This window comes from Argiope bruennichi, chromosome 11 (genome assembly GCF_947563725.1).
Source record: "Argiope bruennichi chromosome 11, qqArgBrue1.1, whole genome shotgun sequence".
NCBI lineage: Eukaryota > Metazoa > Arthropoda > Arachnida > Araneae > Araneidae > Argiope > Argiope bruennichi.
Window position 1 is genome coordinate 48,051,045 of NC_079161.1, and position 27,203 is coordinate 48,078,247.

General features: G+C 28.3%; 1 protein-coding gene across 6 annotated transcripts in view; it reads left to right on the plus strand.

Annotated features, from left to right (window-relative positions):
- Window positions 1-27,203, plus strand: part of LOC129956874 (tight junction protein ZO-1-like) — a 540,535-nt gene that overhangs the window by 482,589 nt on the left and 30,743 nt on the right. For 5 of the 6 annotated variants that reach the window (XM_056068845.1, XM_056068847.1, XM_056068848.1 and 2 more), the window contains 10 exons: window positions 980-1,104; window positions 5,243-5,345; window positions 8,070-8,157; window positions 10,537-10,640; window positions 11,992-12,160; window positions 20,882-20,974; window positions 21,957-22,005; window positions 22,253-22,389; window positions 24,292-24,343; window positions 26,249-26,399. In XM_056068845.1, coding sequence (XP_055924820.1) covers window positions 980-1,104; window positions 5,243-5,345; window positions 8,070-8,157; window positions 10,537-10,640; window positions 11,992-12,160; window positions 20,882-20,974; window positions 21,957-22,005; window positions 22,253-22,389; window positions 24,292-24,343; window positions 26,249-26,399 — 1,071 coding nt within the window. The remainder of the gene's footprint in view (window positions 1-979; window positions 1,105-5,242; window positions 5,346-8,069; window positions 8,158-10,536; window positions 10,641-11,991; window positions 12,161-20,881; window positions 20,975-21,956; window positions 22,006-22,252; window positions 22,390-24,291; window positions 24,344-26,248; window positions 26,400-27,203) is intronic. The other variant, XM_056068846.1, reaches the window with a different exon arrangement.

The window sequence follows — 27,203 nt, forward strand, 5'->3', positions numbered from 1 at the left end:
TATTTTGGTATTTCAGAATAATTAGTGCTTAATTACTAGTTGATCAGTTGATTTTAGTTGAATTTTAGTTCTTTTTAACAGTCTATAAAAAAAATCTGCAATTTCGACTTTTTTTTTTCCCCTATTGTTAGTCTAGAAGTTGAAGGCTCCATCATATTATATATCATATCAAAAAATTTTGTTTACATGATACTTTGAAAATAGAGCAAACGATCCGTAAAAATGTTGGTCATCTTTTTTTTTCTTGCTTGTTCTGAGACAAAAAAATTTTGAAGAGTCGCATCTTTTTAGGTAGATTTCTATCGGAGGAAGTCTACCTGTTGCAGTGTTTCTCATGACAAGATTTCGAAAAAATTTCTTTAGTTCTTCACCGATCCTGAACCCTAGAACCCTAAACCTCCCTTCGTTCAAAAATTTATATTTATAAGCACTCATGTTGTTATTTTGTGTACAGGATATCAAGAGTAATATTGTTTGGATTTTAACTGGCTTGGAATATGTTGTTAGAAATGTGAAAATCTCGGGCGAATTCGTAAATGAACCATCAAATTCAAAGGGGGGTGGAAATGGTGAGATGAGATTTTCATTTATCTATTATTGTCTTAACATTGAAGAGAGAAAAATAAATCTAATTAACCAAATTAGTGCTTTATTAAAACGAACAACTTTTGTATTTAAAGTTTTTGATAACTGCAAAATCTTAGAAGTTAGGGACTTGAAAAGTGATTTCCAGCCCTAGTTGTGACTGTTTCTAACATCAACAATTTATGTTGCCACATAGTAACTTAAATGTAAAGAAAATCTACTTTACCTTCCAGTTTGTCGAGAGGAACTTTTTCGAATCACGTCATTGCTCAAACAAATTATTTATATGTTTTGTGTACGGTTTGTTAATTAATTTTTGGCTCTTAGTGATACTGCTGCAAATATATATATTTAGTATTTCTAATTTTTAATTTGAGATATTTATTTCTTTTAGGTTTCTGGTTATGGGTTCGGTATAGCCGTCAGTGGCGGCCGGGATAATCCTATTTTTACAAATGGCGATCCTTCCATTGCAATATCTGATGTTCTCAAAGCTGGACCAGCCGAAGGCAAACTCAGGTAAAAAGAAGCTCTTTTTTGTATTTATTCGATAGTATCAGCTTAGTCAGCTCAATACAGAAGTTTGTGGTCATATTGGACATGCTAACGCATCAACTTAGTCAGAGATTCTTAATTATATCAAGGTACAAGATCACTTCAAGTTTGTTAGCTCAGTATAATAATTATTGGTCAGATAGCCATACAATCACATTAGCTTAGTTAGTGAGTTCAGAATGTTAGATTATATCGAATAAGAGATCATATCAGCTTAATCAGGTCAATAGAGAACTTTGTGGTCATATTGGGTATGCGAACAAATCAGCGTAGTCATAACTTCTTAATTATATCAGGGTACAAGATCACATCAGCTTTCTATATAGTAGTTTTTGGTCATATTACTGTTTGATCATATCATTTTTATGTGTCAGTACAGAGTGTTAGGTTATATCGAATATGAGATCACATCAGCCTAGTCAGCTCAAAACAGACATTTTTGGTCATATTGGGCATGCGATCTCATCAACTTAGTCGGATTTTCTTAATTATATCAGGGTACAAGATCACATCAGCTTTATCAGCGCAGTATAGTAGTTTTTGGTCATATTGCCATACAATCACATCAGCTTAGTTAGTAAATGCAGAGTGTTTGGTTACATCGAACATGACATCACATCAGCTTAGTCTGCTCAGTACAGGCTTGTTGTCATATTGGACATGCGAACACATCAACTTAGTCAGAACTTCTTAATTTTATCAGGGTTCAAAATCACATAAGCTTTGTTAGCTCAGTATAATAATTATTGGTCATTTAGCCGTATGATCACATCAGCTTAATTAGTGAGTGCAGAATGTTAGATTATAACGAACATGAGATCACATCAGCTTAATCAGCTCAATGGAGGTTTGTGGTCATATTGGGCATGCGAACATATCAGCTTAGTTAGAGCTTCTTAATGATATCAGGATACAGGGTAACATGGGCTTTGTTAGCTCAGTATAGTGGTTTTTTGTCATACAGCCATGTGATCACATCATTTTAATCACTTAGAGCAGAGTGTTCGATTATATCGAATATGAAATCGTGTCTGCTTAGTCAGCTCAGTACAGAAGTTTGTGGTCATATTAGGCATGAGAACACATCAATTCAGTCAGAACGTCTTAATTACAGCAGAGTGCAAGATCATCGACTTTGTTTTCTGAATGTAGTAATTTTTGATCATATTGCCATAAGATCGCATGAGCTTAATCAATGGTGCAGAGTGTTTGGTTTTCTCGAATATGAGATCACATCAGCGTAGTCAATTCAGTACAGAAATTTGTGGTCATATTGGATATGCGGTCACAACAATTTACTATACTGAGCTAACAAAGCTTCTGCGCTGAGCTTATTTATCTGATGTTATCTCATACTCGGTATAACTTAAAACTCTGCACTCGCTGGCTAAGCTGACTGACTTGCTGTGGTCGTATGGCAATATGACCAAAAACTTCTATATCTTATTTATATCAGGGTACAAGATGACATCAGCTTTGCTATCTCAGTATAGTAGTTTTAAGTCATATTGCTATACGATCACAACAGCTTAGTGAATGCAGAATGTTAGATTATATAGCGGATATGAAATCACATCAGCTTAACTAGTTAGTATAGAATGTTATATTATATCGAATATGATCTCACATCAGATTAATTAGTGCAGAATGTTAGATTGTATCGAATATGGGATTATATCAGCTTCATCAGCTCTGTACAAAAAATTTCTTGTTTTTTTTTTTCTCAATCAAAAAATCTTTTTTCAAAATTTGTCTGAAATTATAATTACTTTCATGGCATATATTTATGAAAATCTTCAAATAATTAAATTCAGCTTAAATCAAAATTAACGCCATCTTCCTCAAAACGCTTAAAACGCACCTATAAAAGGAACTCGCTGGCAAAATTCAATATAATCATTTCCTGAATTGAATGTGTAAGTTATAAAAAAATTTTCTCGTGTTAGCATTAATTAATTAATACTAACCATTATTATTAATTAGTTATTAGTTAGTATTAATTAGTTAAATTGATTTAGTTTTCCAAATAACATACTGAAAATTTTATTCTTTTTGGAATTTTTTTAAATTATTCCAAAGTAATTCTAAAACTAACGTACAGATATATTATATTGAACGCAATTCTGTAATTACAAAATGTAACCACGTATTATAGAGGTTATATTTCTAAATAAATTATTCTAATTGGTTGCATACCCTGCATTTTCATAGGTTACCTAATTAAATAAATTTATAAAATAATTAATGTTAGTCTTCTCAAAAAGTAATGTCTACCATGGAGCGAATGTCAGACGATAGACATACAGTTCCGTTTATGAAATTCTTAATGCAGCTGCTTTTCTTTCTTTTTTCTCTCTTTATAAATGCTAAAAGTTCGAAACTTTCGCATATAAATAGAAATGTTAAAAATAAAGAACTCTCCGTAAAAATTTATTCTGATAAAATTGTGCGAATTTCGTTTATCAGAAAATGAGCAGCAATCTAGATTTGCGGAATTCGACGTTTCCATTGCCAACAATAATAGTGAAATTTTTTCTTAATATGAGTTTTCACGCCAGGTCGTTTTTCCGCTTTAAAATAAAAATGTAAAAGCAGCACAGAAATATCCTCATTTAAAAATATAACCAAAAATAAAACAACTACGCAAAATTTTATTCAGCAAAAAATAAATAATGTTAGAAAATCTTATCATTATTTACTTGAAATTAACCATCAAATATTTTTGTCTTATTCATTTATTATTTTTTTTTATTTTACTATGTTTTCTTAAATTTTCCTATTATTAATCATTTTCAATTTTCTTATAATTAATCATTTTAATTTGCAGTAATAAGATTTTATTTCTTTAATATTATGAAGAAAGTGAAATTTTAGCTGTCAATGTAAATTCTAAAGGAAGTTTTTCTATAATAGAAATAAAAATACTTTGTTGTTTTTACGAAAGCATATTTTGTTAAAAATAAATAATATTAATCTATTTTCTTTTTTTTTTCTTGTGATTTATTATTTAAAAGATAAATATTTCGACAGCATATTATGTGACATTTTGCTATCAAAATTATTTTATGAAATTGGATTGCTGTGTTGTATTTGTTTAATTTATTTTAAAAACGCAATGCGTGTTTCAATTTTTGAATTTTTACTGGATCCTCTCTCTTTATATATATATATATATATATATATATATATATATAATATGCATTAAAAGTAATTCTAAAATTTAAATATCTTTATAGTATGTAAAATATTATTTTTTATAGCAATGGAATTAATATCATTTTTACGTTAGCATGTATTATTCTATTGACATTATCGAAGGAGCAATTGTTTTTTGTCAGATTACTTTTACTGCTTTATTGAAAAAAAAAATTCATTTAATCTTGAAATGCATTAATGGAATTTCAATTAAATAATGAAAAATGCTCTGATTTAAATATATGATATGCTTACAACCATGATTCAAAAAATCCGTTAAATTTTTATACTTTAATAATTTGTTGTTAAACGTTACTTAACAATTATTAACTCGGAGTGAAGTTATAATTGAATGAAGAATTTTTAAACATATCGCTTTTATAAACTAGCAAACGATTTATTTTATTGATTCATGATAAATTTTAATTTATAAAAGTTTTAGTTTTTAAAATATGGCATTGCATTTATGTTTTATTAAAAGAACGATAATAATTTCGCTGCATATAAAATATTGTGTCTAACTCTGAATGAATGAATAAAATTTGGATTTGCTTAATTATTTAAGCCGAATTGGAATTTATATTAATATTTTAATGCTAATATTTAAAAAAAAAATGTTTTTCTTTTTTCTTTGGTTAAATATCAGTAATAAATTTACAGTTTAGGAAATAAAACTTTTTTGAGAAACAACTAAATCCGAATTAATAATGAATTTCCCGACCAAATCGATAACTACTGGATAGCGGTTTTATTTATTAGTTATGACTAACTTTTAATTTATATAATTATTTTAATTTTACAATGCTTGTTTTATATTGTTGAATGAGAAACTTAACAAATGCAGTATTCTTCTGTAATTTATTTAGATTGCTTATGAATTTGCTTATAATTTTTTTAATGCATACAGGCTCAACGATCGGGTAATCAGCGCAAATGGGATTTCCTTGGAAAACGTGGATTACGCAACAGCTGTACAAGTCCTCAGAGAATGTGGAAATACTGTCAATTTGGTAACTATAACCTTTTATCCCCCCCCCCTTCCTACAATGTTTCCTGTTTTTGAATATTCATTGTAAGAACTGAATCACGGGTACAGATTTAAAATTCATTTTAATTTTCAGTAAGTATTAAAATTTGGAGGCACATTTAATTTATTTCATATTTTTAGTTTTTTAATATGCTTACTTTCCTAAAGTCAATGATATACTTGTTTCATAACTTTTATTTAAAATTGTGACAGTATAATAGTAATTGTTTATTTAAAATTATAATTAGGCCAAAGTATTGATTAATTTTAAAGCCAAAAATCATGTGGACACTCTTTATTCCTTTTCATTGTTACAAAGATTTAAATAATTATAAATGTTTCAAATAGGGATATATTATCTAACTGGAGATTTATTAAATTTGTATGCCAATGAATTAATAGTCAATTAGAAATTCTCAATAATTTGTCAGTTAACTAATACAAATTTTCTAATAGTGTGTAGTTCCTTTTCTTTTAAGATCATTGATCTTCTGAGTAGAATACATATTTGATTGATTTGGTTATTAAGATGATGGTTATTATTAAGAATATGTATTATAAAGAAAAAATTGCATAATAACCTTTTATTAAATTTAGTCGCCTTAAGCGTGCGTCTATTTATATTTGTTTTCAGATAAATAGTTTTGAAATAACTTTATGTCCATGATTCCACTGAATTTTCATTTACTAAAGACTGTTATTTTAATTATCTTTATTTACTACTTAATTTCGGTACATGGACCTGTATGGTAAAAATATTCTCATAATATCATAGGGCTATTAAAAAACCTAAATATTTGGCTTATCTATCTTCTAAATTTCGTAACTTAACTTTTTTATTTGTAAATTACATAGATATTAAAAAGCAAAGCCGCTTAAAATGCAAACCACAGTTAAAAAAAAAAATTCTGGTAATATTTAATGAAATTATTTTTAAATTCACCTGTAATTTTATATCATTGGCAATATTAGTATACATTACTCTTAATAATTTATAATGAAGTATTCAATTAAGGACTTTTTAAATACAATAAATCGAAATATAAATAACTGATTGTCAGCCTAATATCTACATTTTTTTATGTAGAATTAAAGATGCAAATTATGGAACTAAAAATGTAATAAAAATTTTCATTGGTCTTTCCATTAATTTTGAATTGTAATTACTTTAACATTTGATTTTAATTTGCAATGAAATAGATAAAGAATTGCAGTCATTTGCAACACGTTTATAAAATCTTTTATTCTATAATAGGAAAAAGCAGATAACTGCCATTTTTTTTAGCATTTAATCATCAAGAAATAAATTTTAACCTGCTTCTTCAAACTATTTTCAAAACATTTTATTCTTTTGAATATCGGAAGACTATTTATTCGGAATAATAGCAAAAAATTATGTTCGTATTCGCATCATTTTTTTTAATCCTCATAAAACCAGAATTTCTTAAATTTGTATTAACATTTATAACTTTTAGCTTCAAGGCAATCTTATTTTGATTTTAGAATTTGTGAATTCTCAAAATGAAATTGCAATTTCAACTTTTAAAACATAAATGATAAAAAATAACTTTGCTTTTTCTCTCTGTCATGGAATGATCGCAAAGAGGATTTCTTTTCTTTTCTTTTTATCGTCTGGTGCTAATGGATATATCGCTTGCTTTATTATACTGAGCAGTTTTATGACGAAAAACAGATAAATGAAATGAAGCGTAAAAAATTTATCAAAGCTTTTTTCTTTTAAGAATGGGATGAGATGCATTTGAATAAAGAAGTCATATCTAGTTAATAGTTTTTCTTTTATAGTAATGTGCCTTCAGGGATATGATTCCATAACCTATTTGGAAGATTTTATTTAGTTTATTAAAAGCTTGAATTTGATTAAATTATTATTCTCGAAATGACAAACGATATATTTAAATATTTTATTCTAAGCATATTTTTTGCATTTCAATTGTTGTTATAATTCTGTTTAATTCCATGTATACTAAAAATTAGCATACCGAAATAGCTTAATTCCTCTGTTCGTAGTAATAATTTTTTTTTCTTTGTTAGCGATAAAGAATATGGGATTAAAATACTCTAAAATAAAAATCAAATACCGACTAATAAAATATTAAGAAATGCGCTTAATATTACAAAGGCCTTGTCTTTATTATTTGAGCCGTTTATTTTGAAAATGGTTAAGTCCATTTTTTTCAAAGAAATGAGATATTACACAATTTGATCAATTTAGAGTAAACCTTTTCATTTATAACTAGTTAATATTTATTATCTAAAAAGTAGCAATGCTTTGTTCAGTTTAAAATTTGCCAATAAAAGAAATTGTGTAACAATTGATTATGACATCTCGAAATTTTCTCGAAACGAAACAAAACAAAACAAAAACAAAAATGAGGACTTGCCTCACTTTTATAATAAACAGTTTGTTTTTCTCGATACTGGAAGTTTCATTATTCATTTCATTTCATTTCTCTACGAATTTCTTTAGGCGAATTTTATTTATTACTAACTGTTTTTCATTTGATTATTATAAGTTGAATAAAAATTTTTAAGTTTACTTTCTCGAGTTTTTATTTTGAAGCATTTTATTTAATGAAACATTTAATTGCAATTAATTCATTTAATCGTTAAGAAAATAGATGTTCTAAATTTTTTTTAGATATTTTTTTATTGATGTGGGACAATTTGTCTATAAATATTTTTTCAGGTTATAAAAAGAAGAGTCGTGCTTCCTCTTAACAATAATGGGCCTCAAACTCTAAAAGTAACTCTGACAAAAAACAAGAAAAAAGAAGGTGAGTTATTTTTTTTAGAAATAAAAGAATATTTGATTAAATGTAATAAACTGCATTTATGTTTATTTAATATAATTATATTGGCGTTCTACTTTGAAAAAAAATTCAGACCTATTTTAAGATCCACCTTATAAATTTGTATTACACCTGTTCTGATTTGTACTACCTTATAAATTTGTACTAACCATCTACCTTTGAAATGACAAGCCGACGGGCTCAACGGTCCTCTGCTACACATATCCTGAATATAACAGCAGGAAGTTTGATTCTAGAGAATTCACTGGGATAGGATGGAATCAGGATTTGAACACGAGATTTTATTGTTCCGAAGCGGAGGATCTAACTGATTAGTATGTAACTGATTAAATTGAAAGTGATGGAAAAGTAGAACGGAAAATGTCGCATGTATTTCTACATCATTTAGAAATATAGAAAGTGGCCAATATAATGAAAAAAGTTTTGTTTTTAAATAGAGGAATTTATTAAGAGTGGAACAAAATTCTTTCTCTCTCTCTCTCACTCATTCTTTCTAAATTTACTCTACAAATTATTAATTATTGGAGTTTAAAACAAAATCCAATTCATGTATTCCAGTTACTCTTAAATACCTGATGTATATATTCAAAGATATTTATTGGGTGTATAAATGCGACTTTATCCTTTTTTATTTTCTCAGTTGGAAAAAGACGTTTGTTACGAACATTAAGATCGATTTATTTATAACATTTATTCTTAGAAACTTCAACATCTCTTGGATAACAAACAAATTGAGCAAAAAATATGTTTGATTATTTTGATGCAACCCATTTATTAAGCCAATTTTTGATAACTGTGTTGGAATCAACCCTCGCTCCAGAAAGGGCACTCTTCATGGATAGAAATAAATAGTAATCTGAAGGAGCAGCATTGGGTAAATACAGCGAGTGAGCCATTTCTAGTAAAGTGATTCTGAAGTTTCTTTCACTGCTTTGTCAACTTGTAGGCGAGTGTATCTTAATGAAAAACAACTTTTTCATGCATTTCACTATATTCTGAATGTTTCTCCTTCTTTTACTTGGGTCGCTCACTGTTGATGCTTTCACCAAGTATGCTTCCAAATCTGCATCTCGATTTTTTAAAAACCATATGAGCAACTTTGCAATGTTCTACTCGATGGGGCAAGCCTACCATAAATATCTAGAAGCAACAAAGGTTACAGTTTTATTTGCAATGAATTAGTTCCGACAACAAATTTTAAAAAGCAGTCTATAACCTATGGTTAATATATCATATGTATATATAATATTAACCAGGGTTCGCATTCCTTTTTAGTTTGCTGTCCAGCCTTTCAAATATAACTTGTCCGATTTATTTGTAGGCAAGCAGTGCTACTAACGCCATCAATTAAAAATGGATCGGAGTCAGATTTACATCCAATTATCCGTGTAATCCAATAATCTGAGTTACCAATTTGAAATGTATTATATATGTAAATAAAATGGAGACTTTTTTTTATAACTTATAGAAATTTAAACTACCAAATAGGTTTTTTTTAAAGAAGACTTCTTGACAATTTGTTAAATAGTCAATTTTTAATAAATTAAAAATTATTTTCTTTGCCGTACGCTGTATTCCGGCATCAGAGAATACGGCGCCGCCCAAGATTTGTTTAATAAATGGAATTTAAAATGGCCGAAACCTAGGAAAGAGAGATATTTAAATAAGAATTATTTTTTCTTAATGAAACTGAAACATATTTCGTTGGTTTAAAAATTATTTTGAAATTTCTTGTTACTTAAAAATTGATTCAAAACCTTGACCACCTTCTTTTATCTGTCGATGGACTTTGAAATTCACATTCAAAAATGGTTACCTTCACATTCCATATAGTAAACACATTTTCAAATTGCCACTTACAATGTTGAAATAAATTTTATATCATTCTTCTTAATTTTTTAATAACATATGAGAAAAGTTATCTTTCCCGAATTCGTAAAAATCGTTTGAAATAGTCTGTAATTTTTCGAGAAACTACGAGATGTTCAGACGACTTTCTCATTTGGATTAATAATAAAATTGCAGACGATAATAAGATTTTGTGTATTGTAATATTTTATATGAAATAATCTTGAAATAATAAAAATGAAATTATTACAGGATGCATTGAGTTCCATCTGAAATTTTGCTCATAAATATAAAAAAAATAATCAGGGTTTTAATGAAATATTTTTAACATTGAATTAAAGCATTAAATTTTCATTAGGAAAAAAACACAAATTTCTTCCTGTGCAAAATTTGTTATATCAGCTGTTTAATAATAAATTAAGAACAGTTTTCAAACGCATATTTTTAAAATCGCTTCATAATGTTTATTATTAATTCATGAATTTATTTATGCAGATTTCGGAATTGTTCTTGGTTGCTGGATTTATATCAAAGAAATCACTAATAAATCCATACTTGCGAAAGACGAATCAGTACGTGAAGGAGATATCATTACTAAGGTAACGGTTCAATTATTTTCATTAGTAAATATTTCAATGTATATATTTTTTTATTGGTTTCAAAAGAAATCTTTTAAAAATTAAATTCCAGGATTCTGCAAATTATTTTTCTCGAAAATATCGCTTTGTCTATAGAATCCATTAAAATTCCCGAGATACATTTTAATGTGAGAATCCTTTGATAATATAAAAATTCAAGATTTAATTTTAAGAATAAGAAAATAATTGAAAGGATTAAACTGAAAGTATAATTGTCAGAAAAGATGTTGTATTTTTGTTCAAAAAATAAGATTTTTGTAGAAATTGATATATATATATATTTTCTTTTTGAATAATTGGAAATTCTACAATTACTAGATATTTTTTCATTTTTTTCTGTAAATATCATTCTTGTGATGTTAAAATTCTAAATTTGAAATCTTTTTCTTAAAAAAAGATTAATTGTGTTTATATTTTTATTTTAATTAAAATAAATGAACAACAAAAAAATTAGAGAAAAATGTTCACCTTTTTTCAAATTTACGCCTTTACAAAATAACAGTATGGAAGCCTGATTCCTTGCATCTCTGATTGTATTCATAGTTGATTTTAATGATTACGTTATTTTAAAAGGCTTTTTTTTATCTATTTTCTAAATGCATTTGTTTTAGATGCATAAATATTTGGATTTTTTTTTTTATTATACATGGATGTTTTTTGAACTTTGCGACTCAATTTATAGACATAACTCAGAATTGCTATTTTTAAATTTGTCAATGAAATTGCTACTAAATTTTATCATGTTGTAATCTTCATGTAAAACCACTGACATTGTTTTGGAGTTGGAAAATCTAGATTTTTTTTATAAATTCTAACTAAATATATAAAAAAATTCAAAAAGTGGGAATTTATGCCGCTCTTTTCTAAAAATCAATAAATTTTATACGGTTAGTAGCTGCTATATGCATACTTAATACGTTTACGATTAAAATGAAAAATAAAACACATCATAACGATTTTTTTCTCTTCTTTTTCTTAAGGATTCTTTCCCATTTAAGTTGTATTTTCTGTCCCAAAAATTCCATAATGTATATACGCTTTCAGATTCTTTCTTATTTTGTGTTTATTTGGATGGTAGCGTTTCGGTAGCGTTATTTTCTAAATTAACCTGGAAAGTATATTAAATTTTTCAACTAGCATGGCATATCGTTTTTGAATATCTTCCTAGAACTATTCCATAAATAATATTGATGCCATTATTTTATTATACCTCCAAAATTAACTCTGTTTTAAAACCGAAAGTGAATTGATATTAGTTATATCTTTATGTAGAAAGATATTTTGATTCATTTGCAACAATTTCTTCATTCAGATTAACAGCAACAGTGTAGAGGGGCTATCATTAAAAGAAGCCAAAAAGCTCATAGATAGCACGAAGGAAAAGTTGCATTTAGTTGTTCGCAGAGACCATGCTAAACCAACCGAAAATCAAGAAAACTGGTCTACTAGAGTGCCATCGGATGCTGTCATACAAAACAAAGGTAAGCATTCTAATGTTATTGCGGTTTTCTTTAAATTTCACATTTACAAAATTAAAACTTCGTAATCACGGGTTTTTTTTTTCCCCCGCGGTTTTTGTTCTGGAATTTTGATTGACAGAATTCCAAATCCCAATTGAAATCTTTAGCTCGAAAATTTTGACCATTACAATATTTTCGTTTTATGTGCTTTGGATACAAGAAAATAAAAGCTAAGCTAATACATTCTAGTGTGTTAAATTCCTTTTATTTTTATTTCTGTCATGTAATTGTGACGCCTCCTGATATTACTGCATTCCAGTAGCGTTTATTTCTTACTATTTCATTTTCATCATCCTTGTTTTGCAAGCACGAAAATTAACTTTTAGAAATATTTTTGAGAAATTGATATCTGTAACAATCGATACGATGATTGTAAATATTGAATTGCGATCGGGAATTTTTATTAATCAATTCCAATACTATTTGCAAAGTTAATTTTTAATAAAAGTGAAGAAAAATAATTTTGTATAATTTATATGGATAAGGTATCAGTTAACATCAGTGTTTCTCATTAAAGATTTTCAACTCATTGGCATTTCCTTCTTGCATTAAAATGGTAATTTTGAAACCAAAATGGTCGAAAATGCCACTTAAACTTCTCTGTGTTTGGTAAAACCTTCTTTTATAAAATCATAAAATGCTGAAAAGTAAGAACGTGCCATCGTTGTAAATCAAACAGGATTTTTGGTGCTCCAGTAAGAACAATCTTAGTTTTACTGCTGTTTTACTCGTAAAAACCGGCAAACTTGAGATCTTCATTTTGTTATTCACGTCTGGAAAGGTATAAATTTTTATTTCTTTTTAAAATATACACAAAAGATATCTCTCATACTTTTTCTCAGAACCATTTTGAGATTGAGGAGTGGGGCTATTAAATGGGTAGGTGCTAACTTTTTATGTAGTGTAAATAGTGGTGGTTTGTCAATTCAGAAAGGAGCAGCGTTACAAATAAATAAATAAAAATAATAATAGTATGAAGACACTGCTGTTGAAATATAATCAAATTCCTTAGGCGGTATTAGCCTCGAAATTTTCTTGCTTACTTTTTTTAAAATGGCTATTCTCCCCTCAACCGCAGGGAACTGTGAATCTTGATAAAATCGTAAACGCTACCATTTTTAAACTTTCTCGTATATGCAATATGGAGAAAAGTGTAGCAATCGTCAAAAAGTTTGAATTCGACGTTTTGACGAATATCCATGTTTTAGACCTTCCTGAGATGGAAAACCGCATTTTTGGAAAATGTTCGCCTCTCTGTAACAAAGATAATTCAAATATATTTTCAGCTAGACTGTTGAAATTTGGTATACGGTCTTCCTGTCTGACTGCCGTTGTCAAAGATAAGTCAAAAACGCTTTGACTAAGACGGGTGGAATTCGGTGTATGGTCTTTACAACAAATGTGTAGATTTCTGTCAAATTTTCAATAAAATTTGTTCAGGGGAAATTCTTCTGTCCGGTTATTCGAATATAAACTAACTCGATAATTACAAAACAAAAGAGGGCACAGATATAATATCTATAATATAGGCAACTTTCAAATTTTGAGCCAAATCCAACTACGGGTTGACTGTCTGTCGTCTGTACTTTCAGAAACAAGCAAAACGCGATGATTTAAAAACGCAATGACTTAAATATATCAAATTTGGTATGGGTTTTTGTGACTGCAAGTGCAGTTTTGAGTCTGTTTTTTTTTTTTTTCAATCGGTTCAGAAAAACGTGTCTAAAACACAAATTCGATGTTTGGATACTATTAATGCGTGCTAAGGATTAATCGCCAAATATCTCGCCAATTATGACTCGATAGATTCAGTAAAAATTGCTAAATTCGTGCCAAATGTTAATATTTCGTAACTATTATACGCCAATATCATGTAAGGCGAGTGTGCGAGAAAGTTTTGGGAAGCTAACACGATCATTACAAAGCCAAGAGTGCTAGATAGCTAAAATTGGATACACAGATTTAACATCTATAGTGTAGACACCTGTCGAATTTTAAGCCAAATCCAGCTACGAGTTGGCAGTCTTTTTTCTGTACTTTCGGAAACATGAAAATGGGGTAGTTCAAAAACGCAATGGTTTAAATATATCGAATTTGGTATGGAAAATTTTGTGATTACAAATGCAGTTTTGGGTCAAATTTTTGTTTCAATCGAGTGAGAAAAACGTGTCTTAAAGAAAAATTCGATTTTTGGATGCTATTAACGCGTGTCGAGGATTAATCGCCAAATAACTCGCCATTTTGATGCGATAGATTCAGTAAAAATGCTAAATTCATGCCAAATGTTAATATTTATTATCTATTGTATGTCAATGCCGTGTAAGGCGAGTAGGCGAGAAAGTTATGGAGTGATCAAACCACTCCCACTTGATATTCTCAGAGTCCTGTATATAAGCGTTTTATATTTCGTCGGTGGTGTGATAAAGAAAGATAGTCAGACAGACAAATTTCTTCTGAATGAGTTTCTTTCAAAATTTGGTGAAATCTACAAATTTGATATTTTTGACTTATAGTGTAAACAGAAGGCGAAATTGACTTAATTATAAAAATATGCTCCTCGGGCTCAGGGAGAGGGAGGGGGTCTGAAATATGGAGATTTGTCAAAATCGCAGGTTCGAACTTTTTGATGATTGCAGTACTTTCTCTTTGTATACTTTGTACATATATAAGCAAAATAGTAACTTTTAGATAGCTGCAATTAAAAACGTAATATGCTTCTGTGAATTACAAAATACAAAACTGTTTGTTTAACTTTCTTTTAATCCTATCGAAGAGAGAGAAACGGTGTTTCCGTAAGCAATTTGTTTCTCAGATGCCTCAGATTTCTATGGTTTTGAGTTACATTTTCATTTCTCTCTAAAACTTTGACTAAGACTCGTAATGGCGAATAACTCTTATTTTGTGAAAGATAGTAAAAGCACGGGTTTAGAAGAATGTGACAGAACAAGATTCATATAGAATCGCTTTTATTTTTAACATTTCTGTCTTTCCAGCTGATCATGGAAGGTTTGCAAAAAATGCATGTTTTGTGTACGAAGCAATTGGTTCTTCATTACGCCGCTTTGCATTATTGTAATTGATTTTGTTGAATTGATGGTCTACCCTCTCATATTCATCACGTGACTTTTTTTAAATTGGTGTAGAGCATACGCACTTGGTCTCAAAGAAAAAAAATATGGAAATTAAACTTTTTACGTCTGATTACACGTTTATAACACAAATGGTGGTATAACACAGCTCAGGTGTCGTCCGTGTCATCTGACCGTGGATCAAAAGTATGAAGTCTATCCCAAAATAATCCTAGTGTGGCTTTTAAACGGGACGTTAATATAACTAAACTAAACTAATCGAGTTGATGGAAGGAATTTGAAATTATTTTTGTCGTTTTTGATTATTTTTTTATGTTTTACTATGTATAATAATAATATATTTATTATATATAGTAAATCACTGCTTCAATATATATTTAATATATAGATAAATATTAAAAAAAATTTAATATTTATATTTTAATAATGAAAAAAGTTTTAATTACTTTCTATCGATTTTTAACAATTTAAAGAAATTAAAAATCAAAAGAATTAATCTTCGGTATTTCGATTTATTTTATGGTTATCTCAGTTTTGTTTTTTAAGCTATATTTAAGAAAGATTTATTGAAAACTGCATTAAATTAAGTTTGGGATTTAGCGGTTAACGAAAATTAAACAAAAGCGATATACTAACTATATATAATTCTATTCCAAAACAGTATGACGGTTTTCTATTCCATTTAGATATTTGTAGCTTTTATATTTTTACCATTGTTAATATTTATTTTAAAGTAGTAAGTAAACTTTAAAAAAATTAAATTTAGGACAAAAACGTTGATTTCGAAAATATTTCGCTTTCGACTTAGGCGTTGAAATACAAGCATGCATTGTATTCCCAAGCCATTATGTATTCGTATGATTATAGCATTACTAGTACACACATGCAATCAATTATGATCGTACACATGTAGCGAAATGATTGGATAACCAACCGTGTAGTTAGCAACTGGAAACTAATTGAAAATCGGATTTGTTTCAGCATTATAATGCCCATGTGACTCGACCGTAACATGTTTAAGCTTTTAATCACTATCACCGATTCGATTTGAGCGTCTAAAGCTGTAGTTAATTCGAGTTAACTAGATATGTCCATCACTTTGGCATAAGCGAGATTAATCAATTAACAAAGTGAAATTAAGCTACATGAAATCCGAAAAAGAAAGTATTTTAATAAATAAATACTTAAGTATTACTGCTAATTATAAAAATAAATTTTCTGACCCTTTATTATAATCTACTGTAAAATTACTTGCATAGTTCCAACATAGTTGACGACCAAGATGTTATAATGTAAGGTTTGGGTTTCGAAACTAGAGATATCCTTTGTTAAAACCCGATTCTAACTTAAGATCCGTTGTGTATGTGAACCTGATCGTCTAGTGTAATTCCAGTTTTCGGTGGAAAGTCATAGTATAAGGCTCGTTAGAATCCGATCCCAACAAGACCGTAGATTTGTTGGGATCCGATTCTAACCAAAGATCCTTTGTGTATGTGTTCCTGATCTCGTCGAGTGTAGTTTCAATCTTCATTGGAAAGCCATGGTGTGGCAAGGCTTTGACTTCGAAACGGGAGATTTGTTGAGATCCGATTCTAACCAAAGTTCCGTTGTATATGGGAATCTGATCTCGTGGAATGTAGTTCCAATTTTTAGTGGAAGACCATGGTGTGGCAAGGCTTTGGATTCGAGACCAGAAATTTCTTGAGTTCCGATTCTAATCAAAGATTTGTTGTGTATGTGAATCAGATGTCTTCTAGTGTAGTTTTAATCTTCGGTGGAAAGCCACGGAGGGGCAAGACTTTGTCTTCGAGACCAGAAATTTCTTGAGTTCTGATTCTAACCAAAGATTCGCTGTGTATGTGAATCAGATTTCTTTGAGGATAGCTCCAATCTTCTGTGGAAGGCCATAGTGTGGCAAGGAAGGCTTTGTCTTTGAGATCGGAAATTTGTTGATATTCGATTCTAACCAAAAATCCGTTGTGCATGTGAAAAAGATCTCGTTGAGTGTAATTTCAATGGAAGGTCGTGGTAGTCATGGAAGGTCATTAAATTAATTTGATGAAAAAATAGTATGAAACTTAAAAGAATAAACTAAATACAATAATTGTTGAAGAAACTATATTTTTCAGATAAGCTAACTGTCAGAACTTTCCAAGTAATAAATTTTGTGAAGATTTAAAGTTCTTTTTCATTTTTCTTTTCTTAAAGTATCTGGCAGAAAAAGAGTCTCAATTATAATAATTGCAAAATTATAATGAAAACTAAAAATCTGTACTTTGAAAGAAAGTATAGTCGCAACGATCTGTGGCGCGAAAATATTTCACTATACTATATTTATAAAATGAAATAAAAACAACTTTATTCAAATAAACTTATTAAATTAGGAAATATTTTAAAAAGTATATAACATTATACAGTGGATGAGTGAGAATCTGCTTGTGAATTAATATAGTTAAAGAACCAAAAAAAAAAAAAAAAAAAAAAAAAAAAATGCAAATTTTATTAACCATAAGCTTAACAAGCAAAAAAAAAAAAAAAAAATTATTTTGAAGCGTTGACAAGGGATATTTACTGTTTAGAACGCATTTGTGTCATATTTCATCTAGATAGAACAAAAATGATATTTTTTTAAGCAGATAAACAGATAATAATATATTTATACATATATATTTTTCATTTTATTAGTTTTTTTAATGCACTGTATAATAAAGTGATACATCAAACTAGTTCTCAATAATAAAAACAAATCTGTACTTCTCCAAGCATCTGTTTTCAGATATTCTTTCCAAATTTTTGTTTACAATAACAGCAGATGTTTATTTGTTCTGTATTTTATTTTTGACGTACACATCCTACACCCAAAAACATTTATTATTATGCTAATCATTATCGTATTGGTGTTAGATAATAAATTATCAAAAAAAAAAAAGTCTTGTATGCGTTTTTAATAACAATTCAAAAATTCTTGTATTAACTCTAACGAACATCGGATATTCATTAAGTATTTCGTTAGAACCAAAGAAATTACACTCTTTTCATCTTCTGAAAGGAAGGAAATGGATTTTATATTGATTATTCAATAAATGATAAATTTTATTATTCAGTATATGCACAGTGATAAAAGAATTATCGTCTGAAAGTACTTTTTATGGAATTCTTTAAAAATACGTGAAATCTTCGAAAGCTTTGTTGTTGTATTCAGAATTTTTGTTTTGATATAATATTATTTTCATTATTTGTAAAAAATTTCTGATTTTTCTTTTGTGCATTTTATAAATAATTTATAGACATAAAATTTTAATTTGTCATGCAAATGCTCTTTTAATGTGCATTTTCTAAATAAATTAACGCTTTTGTTTCTTCGGTTATTTATTGTTGTTCTTGGTGAGCTTCAGTTATTCTTTTCTTTTGTTTTATTGTATTATCATTTTTATTATTCAAACATTTTTGACACTTCTTTGCCATATTTTAGTAATTATTTATACACAGACCATTTTTATTTCTTTTTGAGCAAATTCTTGTTTCTGAATATCAGGAAAAATCGACAATTTTACTTCGATAATTTTTTATTGTTTTATGAAAAAACTTTGTTTTCATAAAACATCATTTTCATTATTTAAATGCTTTTCAGACTTTTTTTTTGCCCCATTTTAATAATTATTTATGCGCAGACGATTTTAATTTCGTTTCTGTATTTATTCTTTCTTAAAGTGAATATATGAATAAATGTAATTTGTTTTTATTGGGCATTTTTTCCGTACCGCATTAAAACGAATTGCAAATGATACTTGTGCTAAAACGACATATTAATAAACAAATTAAAAATTTAAAAAAAAAACCCTGCGAAATCAGTGATGAATCAAAGTAGATTATAATTATTATTTAAGGAAAGACGACTTTAATTTCATGCCAGGTCAATTCTTCCTTAATTAATATCGGAATAAGCGAAGGCTTTCTATCTTATAGGATATTTTTTATTACCTATAGAGGAATTATTAAATGAAACTAGCAATAAAATCTCATAGCAGTAAGCATAATAGCATAATCAAAGAACAATGACAATACAATACAGCCTTGTTGGGCGAAGTACAACGAATAGCACTTTTTCGAAATGAGTGCTTGGGGATCCCTTTTATTTCAAAGTACATAAAACATTTTGAACTCGAACAGTCGAGGAAACATCTCCATGATTTGCTAAAGATTATCTATTAGTTATGGTAATGCAATCTGTTCATCCAACTCTCGAGACAACTGGGTCTTTGAAGTTTAGTTTAGTTTTAGTTGTATTAACGCCCTGGTTTAAAGCAACACTAGGGCTATTTTGGAACGGACCTCGTAATTTTGAATCACAGTCAGATGATGAGAACGACACCTGAACTGGCACCCGTCTCTCCATTCTTGCACACTACACAAGAGGAAGGGCGTTTTTGGTCTGGTGGATTTAACGTGCACCAAACCCGCTTATATGGAGGTTTTTCTCTGAAATCGGATCTAGAACCGGAAACCTTACGGTTCCGAAGCCGAGACTTTAAAACCAGACCACTGTGGCTCCAGTATTTTTCATAAACTTATTTATTTGGCAAATAAGGAAAATAAAGTTTTTAAATGGATCTGCTTGAGGCGAATAGCTTGGAAGTCATAGGCCTACAAAACATATGGAAGATTTATGATAAGTTGTCTCTCCTAATATTTTATCATTCGAAAACTAGGCTTATGAGATAAGGCTTAAAGTAAAATGCGGAAAGGAAAAAATAAGGAAAAAAAAAAAAAATTGATGATAAAAATGAACTGATGTGAGTTTTAAAGACGAAATTTTTAATTTGTGTGAAGTTTTAAAACCTAAATTTAATCATTGCTTAAGTTTATCCAAATCTAGTTGATACAATGTTGTAACATAATTTAAAATTTCAATGCCTTTCTTTGTAAAATTTTAAAAAGCTGTGAACGTTTTTGAACGAAATAAAAAATAAATAAACGTTTGTGTTACCTACCGGAACGAATGTTTTGATAAAACCCTTCAAAGAACGCCGGAATATGTCAAGTACTTAATATCTTGAAACCTAATAAAATTATTCCAGCAAATTTTAAAAGACAGTATAAATACGAACGATATGATAGTGAACCGTTAAGGAATAATTGTCAACCTCGAAATATTCGAATTAAGCGTCAGCTACTATATTTAGAAATTTTTATTATGAATGAAATGTATATCGTACTCTATTTAAAAATCTATTCTATTTTAAAAGTTTAAACAGAAATCGTTAGCAATAATATCCTATTCTTTATGCATGCAATTTTGAATTATTTGAAGAATGAGTGATTAGAGTTTTAGAGTAAAGAATCAATCTTTTAAATTGGTGGGTTTTTTTTTAAATTTTAATTTAATTTTATTTTTTCCCCCTTGTATATTGCGGGGAGATTGCTTTAGATTGGTCTGGTTTCTTTATCTTGGATATATTATGGAAAGGTATTCTTTTCCCAATAATATTTTTGAGGTACATATACAGGGATATTTAGAGACAATGCATTTCATATTAATATCATACTAACTGTTACTTTTATTTATTGGTTTTTTTCCCCGTTCTTCTTTTAGTAGATATGCCTCCTTCTTCAAGCTTTACAGACATTTCTGCTTCTCGACCGTTATGGAGTAATCAAAATGTTTATGTGCAATCTCCTACTAGAGGTAATTCTTGGTTAATTGCTTAAATCTATGCATGAGAACTGATTGATTAATTCTTCCTAATTTATTCTTTCATTGAACTTGGCTTCCAATTTTGTTGATTATATTAATTTAAGTATTATTTTAATGAATAGTTAATGCAGTAAAGATTCAATTATGAACGTAATTATTTAAAATAATCTTAGTTGTTTTATGTAACTGAAGCATAGGCAAGTGTGATGCAGATTAGAGTCGCCATCTAGTGTGCCTTATGAAAACTAAATGCATGAAACTTTTTCGCTATTCTGATGTATTAGAATCGATTAGTTTTTCTTTAATTTGAAATACATCTTATTTAGAAACAAACCAAAATAAAACTTCGCTTTTCCCCTTTATAATATTCATTGCTTATATAATTATACAAAATTTATATAAAATATTTTCTTACGACTCTTAGAATAAAAATGCCATAGTCCCTCTCTATTCCGGACCTTACCGGATAATGGAGAATGTCTGGATTATAGAAACTCGTACAAACATCATTGAATAATATACTGATACATTTTTTACTTTTCTACTTTTTCTACCACTACTAGCCTAACAATGTGCTAAGCAGAACAATATGAGGTGTAGAGTAGGAGCACATTAAGCAGATGAATTTTGCACTGAAAGGGGAAACATTTCTAGTCTTAATTAAAAAGAATTATTTCTTTCCATGAGAAACGTTCCAACGAGTGTGTCAGACTAATGGGGATGTCAAATAAGAATGAATTTGCTGCAATATATTATTTATAGAAAATTTATATTCTTAGATTATTTGGATTGTTTTACTACATTGACTTTTGTTTTGAAAGAGCTTTAGTAGTAATGAAATAACTGCATACTAATTTTTATTTATTCATAAATTGTAGAGAAATTATTTTTTCTAATTGTTGTAATAAAAATTTTCTTTTTTTTTTAATTTTGATTCATGAATACATATATATATTTTCTTTTGTAATTTCAGATTTCAAATCTGCCACCACAAAACTGGGTGATAAAAATAATTTAGCTCGGTAAGTAAAACAGAAAACTTATGCTATTGAATTGTACTCATCGGAAATCACACATTAAAATATTTAAAAATAATAAAAAGTACATTATAAGAAATACATCAGTGTGGGGACCTGATTAGTCCTTTATTATATCTGTAACAGGGGATAAATTAATAAATGATGGAGTTTACAATGTGTGATATTTCACATGTGTGTATATCTAAAGATTTTTTTATGTTAATGCTTTTTTAAATTTTTTTCAAATTAGGCCACAAGGAAACTGGAATCATGATATGACAGATAATATGTATAATCCTAATGACAATATGAATCACATGCAGATGAATTCGAATTCTACCAGAATAGAAGATATGTATGTCCCACCGAGGCCACCACTGCCACAAGGTACACATATTTATTTAAGAATTTATTGTACTTTAACATTTATCTGATAGCAGCTAATATCTATTATTTTTCATATTGATCCAGCTTTTCAAAAGAAGAAAAGCTTGCGTTTATTTATAATAAAAATCCCATATAATTACTCTAAAAATTTTTAAGGTTAAATTTCTTAAATTTAAAAAAAGTTTCCTATTTACCAAAAGTAAATCTCTTCAGTCTTACTATCATTATTCAACGGAAGAATTTTTAAACCAAACTTTAAAAATAAGTTATGTATTGACAAAATTTATTTAATAATTAAATTGTTATGAAGTCATCATAATTTGTTGGATTTTTTTTTGACTATCAGTAATCATATTATTAAAAAAATGCTTTGTTTCAGCAAAAAATATTATTATATTAATTGCAGATTAATCATTTACACTTTAATTTAAAGCATAAATTCTACGAGGGGTAACAGAAAATTAGAGAGATACATATCACGTTATGACTGAAGGCCTTTATAATATTATGAGTGAATTATATGACTATCAAAATTTGAAGTTTTAAAATATTTTGCTGAAGAATCTATTAAAGTTGGAATTGCGTAAAATATTTAATGGTACGACCGGAGTTTAACCCCCTGCTTGGCGAAATTTTTAAAAATCGCCAACAACGGCCTTGCGAAATGTTCAAAAGCAAAGGAGCAGATGTTCAATTATAGTGCATAATAAAGATTGACAGCTTTGGCGCGTTATCGCAACTTGGCGAAGCAGGGGGTTAAACTCCGGTTCAACCTATTTAATTATTAAAATTTAAACGAACATTAAGATTGGCGAACCGGCTGGTCGCCAAAGGCGGCTAATACTACAATATTGCAAATATCACGAATTTGGTTATAAACTACATCATAAAAATATGTAATGTGGATTACTAACTAGGCAGACTAGGCTGCTGCTTAGGAACGCTAAGCTATGAGCCTTAGGCAGATCGATTAAAAAACTATATTTTCTTATTTTCTAAATAAATAAGTATGAGAAAAATACAAATTATATTAATGTTAAAATATTGGGATAAACGTCTTATCATAGCTCTTCTGGTTCCTATATGCTTCCTAGGCTACTGCCTAGATTCTCCAAGCTGTTTGCCTCAAACAGATCGATTTGCAAATTTTATTTTCTTAATTGCCAGATAAATAAGTTTGTAAAAAATACAAATTATATAAATGATAAAATATTAGGATAAATATCTTATCATAGCTCTGTTGGTTCCTATATGTTTTCTAGGCTACTGCCTAGATATATACCACGAGCAGATCGATTTAAATACTTTATTTTCTTATTTGCCAATTAAATAAATTTGTGAAATATACAAATTTTATAAATGATAAAATATTGCGTAAGACAACTTATCATAGATCTTCCATATGTTTTGTAGGCCTATGACCTCCATGATATTTGTCTCAACAGATCGATTTAAAAACTTTATTTCCTTATTTGCCAAATATATAAGTTTGTGAAAAAGTAGACAGATCACGGTGGTCTTTTGGTAAAGACTCGGCTTCGGAACCGGAGGGTTTCAGGCTCGAGACCCGATTCCACCGAAGACCCGTAGTGTAACAATTCTGGTGCATTTTCTGGGGCCAAACGTCGTCCCGCTGGTGTAGTGCGGAAGTTTGAGAGGGAGTGCCAGATCAGGCGTCTTCCTTGTCATCTGACCGCGGCTGAAAATTACAAGTTCCGTCCCGAAAAAGCACTAATGTTGCTTTAAAACAGGGCGTTAATATAACTAAACTAAACTCTGTTACATTGAAGGGACTTTTGAAAAAATTCTTACATTGGCGAAATATTACGTAAAAAAGCATTAATATAGATTTATTTATTTATTAAAAATTTTTTGAACATGTTTCTTTCTATTTACTTGTAGTTGATGGCCGAGTTGAAAACTATGATCACGATTTTCGTCGAAACTCTTCACCGTAAGTTCATAATTTTTCACTTTAAAATAGAATCAAATATTCAACTATCGATTGTAATCAATATTTTTATTCAATACTTGTTGAAACTTTTGTAAATATTTTATAAATATGTTTTTATTTTCAAGTTAATTTGTACATGTGAATTTTAAAATAGCAAACCAATATTTAGCACTTTAGCTATCATTATGTTTTCAAATATCTGATTAAATATTATTTATTTATTTTTATGAAAATACTAGTTTTTAAACGTAAATTGCTACTTTGACACTGTGTTGCAAAGTTAAATGGCGCCTGGGGATTAATAAATATTTTTCGCCCTCCCTATTTTGTTTACCGTCTTGTCTTTAAAAACAGAATATTGGTATAAGATATTGCCTTCGCGGCGCATCAAAAAAGGACATTGGGGAATCTATGTGAAAATTTTTTAACATAATGAATAACAAAAATTAATCAAATTTATTGAACAATGCAGCAATATGTCTATTGAATTTATTTTAAACATTAAAAAATAATAACATATATCTCATATATGCTAGAATATATGATTGCTTTTAAAGGTATTACATATATTATTTATTTTCTCCATTGATTTTCCTATAAACATAATCATTATTTTATTTGACGTTAACTTTTGACATAACTAGCATAATGATTACTTTTGAAATAACTCTCTTACATTTATTTCTTCCGTTGATTTTCTTATAGACATAACCATTACTTTGTTTCATTTGACTTTAACTGTTGACATAACTAACACATGTGATTACTTTTGTAGCCACACATATGCTATTTTTAATTGATTTTCTGACAAGCATAATCACTAATTTATTTCATTTCACATTTTTGCTTGTATTTAAATTTTATTTTACTTTTCAGAAGTGCTCCATACTGCTTATTTAATCATATAAATATTGGTATAAGCATTGCAGCATTACCACAATGATTTAATATTGCAACATGCTTTTATTGTAATATTTTATGAAAATGAAAATTATTTTTAAACATTTTTATTGTTTGTAAAAATATAATAGCAATTTTTTAATATATTAAAATTGTTTTCTGTTAGAATTTTTTTTTTATATTTTATTTTTTGATACAGTAATGTTTGTGTGTCAAATTCGGAGTCATAGTATAGACCTAGGACACAATTTCTCTTTCTTTCTTTATTTTTTAAAATTTATTTCTTGCAGTTTTGAGTCCTTTATACCCCTTTAACAGCCTATCTTGTAGCGGTTGTATGCATAAAGATATGAGAAACATTCTATGTTATTAATTTTATGTTAAAAACATTATTTTAATTGCTTTTAATTATATCCTTTTATGTTGATATCATCCCCCTACTGCTTTTCACTTCATTGTTCAATAATTGATTATTGAAAATCCACTTCTTAATTCAGAAAAATAATGAGCAGAAATTATTTTAAAATCTGAAAATTAAATCTTGCAGATATTTTTTCTTTATAATAACTAGTACCATAGTAAGGGGTGGGTAAGGTTTTTTAATTAATGTTTCAGTCTCTTAAATCATCAAGAATATTTATCATTCATTTAATTTTTTTAAAGCCAAAACTCAAAGAATTTTCCTGCTCAGGGAGGATGAAAAATTAATTTTAATCTTCTGGCCTTCATTTACCCTTGTTTCAACATGAAAATTGTTTTAAAATAATTAATAATAAGATAAATGATGATAACATAATTCAAAAAACGTTTATCATATCCACTTATATTGTTTTTTGTGCAATGTTTGAAGAAATAATTTTTTTCAAATATAATAAAATGCATTCTCTGTAGATTTAATATTCCACTTTTTTTATCATTTTTTTATTATGATGCAAAAGTAAATACTTGTGTACTGTTTTTTTAAATACTTAAAAAATTTAATATGAGTATGATTTTATTATTTAGGCCAGATCCAAGGTTCATTTCATTTCAAAAAGATGGTACAGTCGGTATCCGCTTGACAGGTGGCAATGAAGTTGGTATTTTTGTGACTGGTGTTCAGCATGGTACTGCTGCCTTCCTGCAAGGGCTACAGTCTGGGGATAAAATATTGAAGGTGACTATGATATTATGTAATGTAGATAATTCATAATATGTTATGTGGATATTTCATAAATAAAAAATTTATTATATTAATCTGAAAGGGAGTTATAAATTTTTCAATTGAAATAACAACACGGTTAGCTCTTTTTTTGTAAATGCCTGCATTTATAAAATAAATGTTAGGTAATATTTTATTGTTATTAATGGTGTTATGTAATTTTTAAAAAAAATCTTCACTGTTGGTTTAATGAGTCTAAGCATTACTTCATGTAAAGTTTTTCTGAAGAAATTTTTGTTCATTTTATTATTAATAATTTTAGTTTGCAATTTAAATCATGCTTCTGTGTTGAAATCAAATGTTAACTATAAAATTTGCATTTCCTGAAATTCATTTTAGAAAGAGATTTTTCACAGAAATGTGTCAACCTATGATAGCGAAAACACAAACTAAACACTTCTTTGTCATGATTGCAAAGAAGTGTTTAGTACAATAACTATACTAGAAAAAGTGATTGATTAAGAACATCTTTTTGCTTTGTATTTCTTTTGTAACTTGATGCTTTTGATTACTCGGAGTAGCACATAGTTTTGGAAATCAATTTTTTATTTCAAACTTTTACAAGGTCTATTAAATAAAAAAATTACTTTAGATGAACATCATATTTAAAATTTTTCAACAAAAAAAAGTTATAGTTTTCTTTCTTTCTTTTTTAATTTTATCACAGATTCTCTTTTTTCCTTACTCTGAAAACTACATTTGGTTTTTGAGCCACAATTTACGTAATTTTTTATTCTTTCATATTAAAAATATATTTAC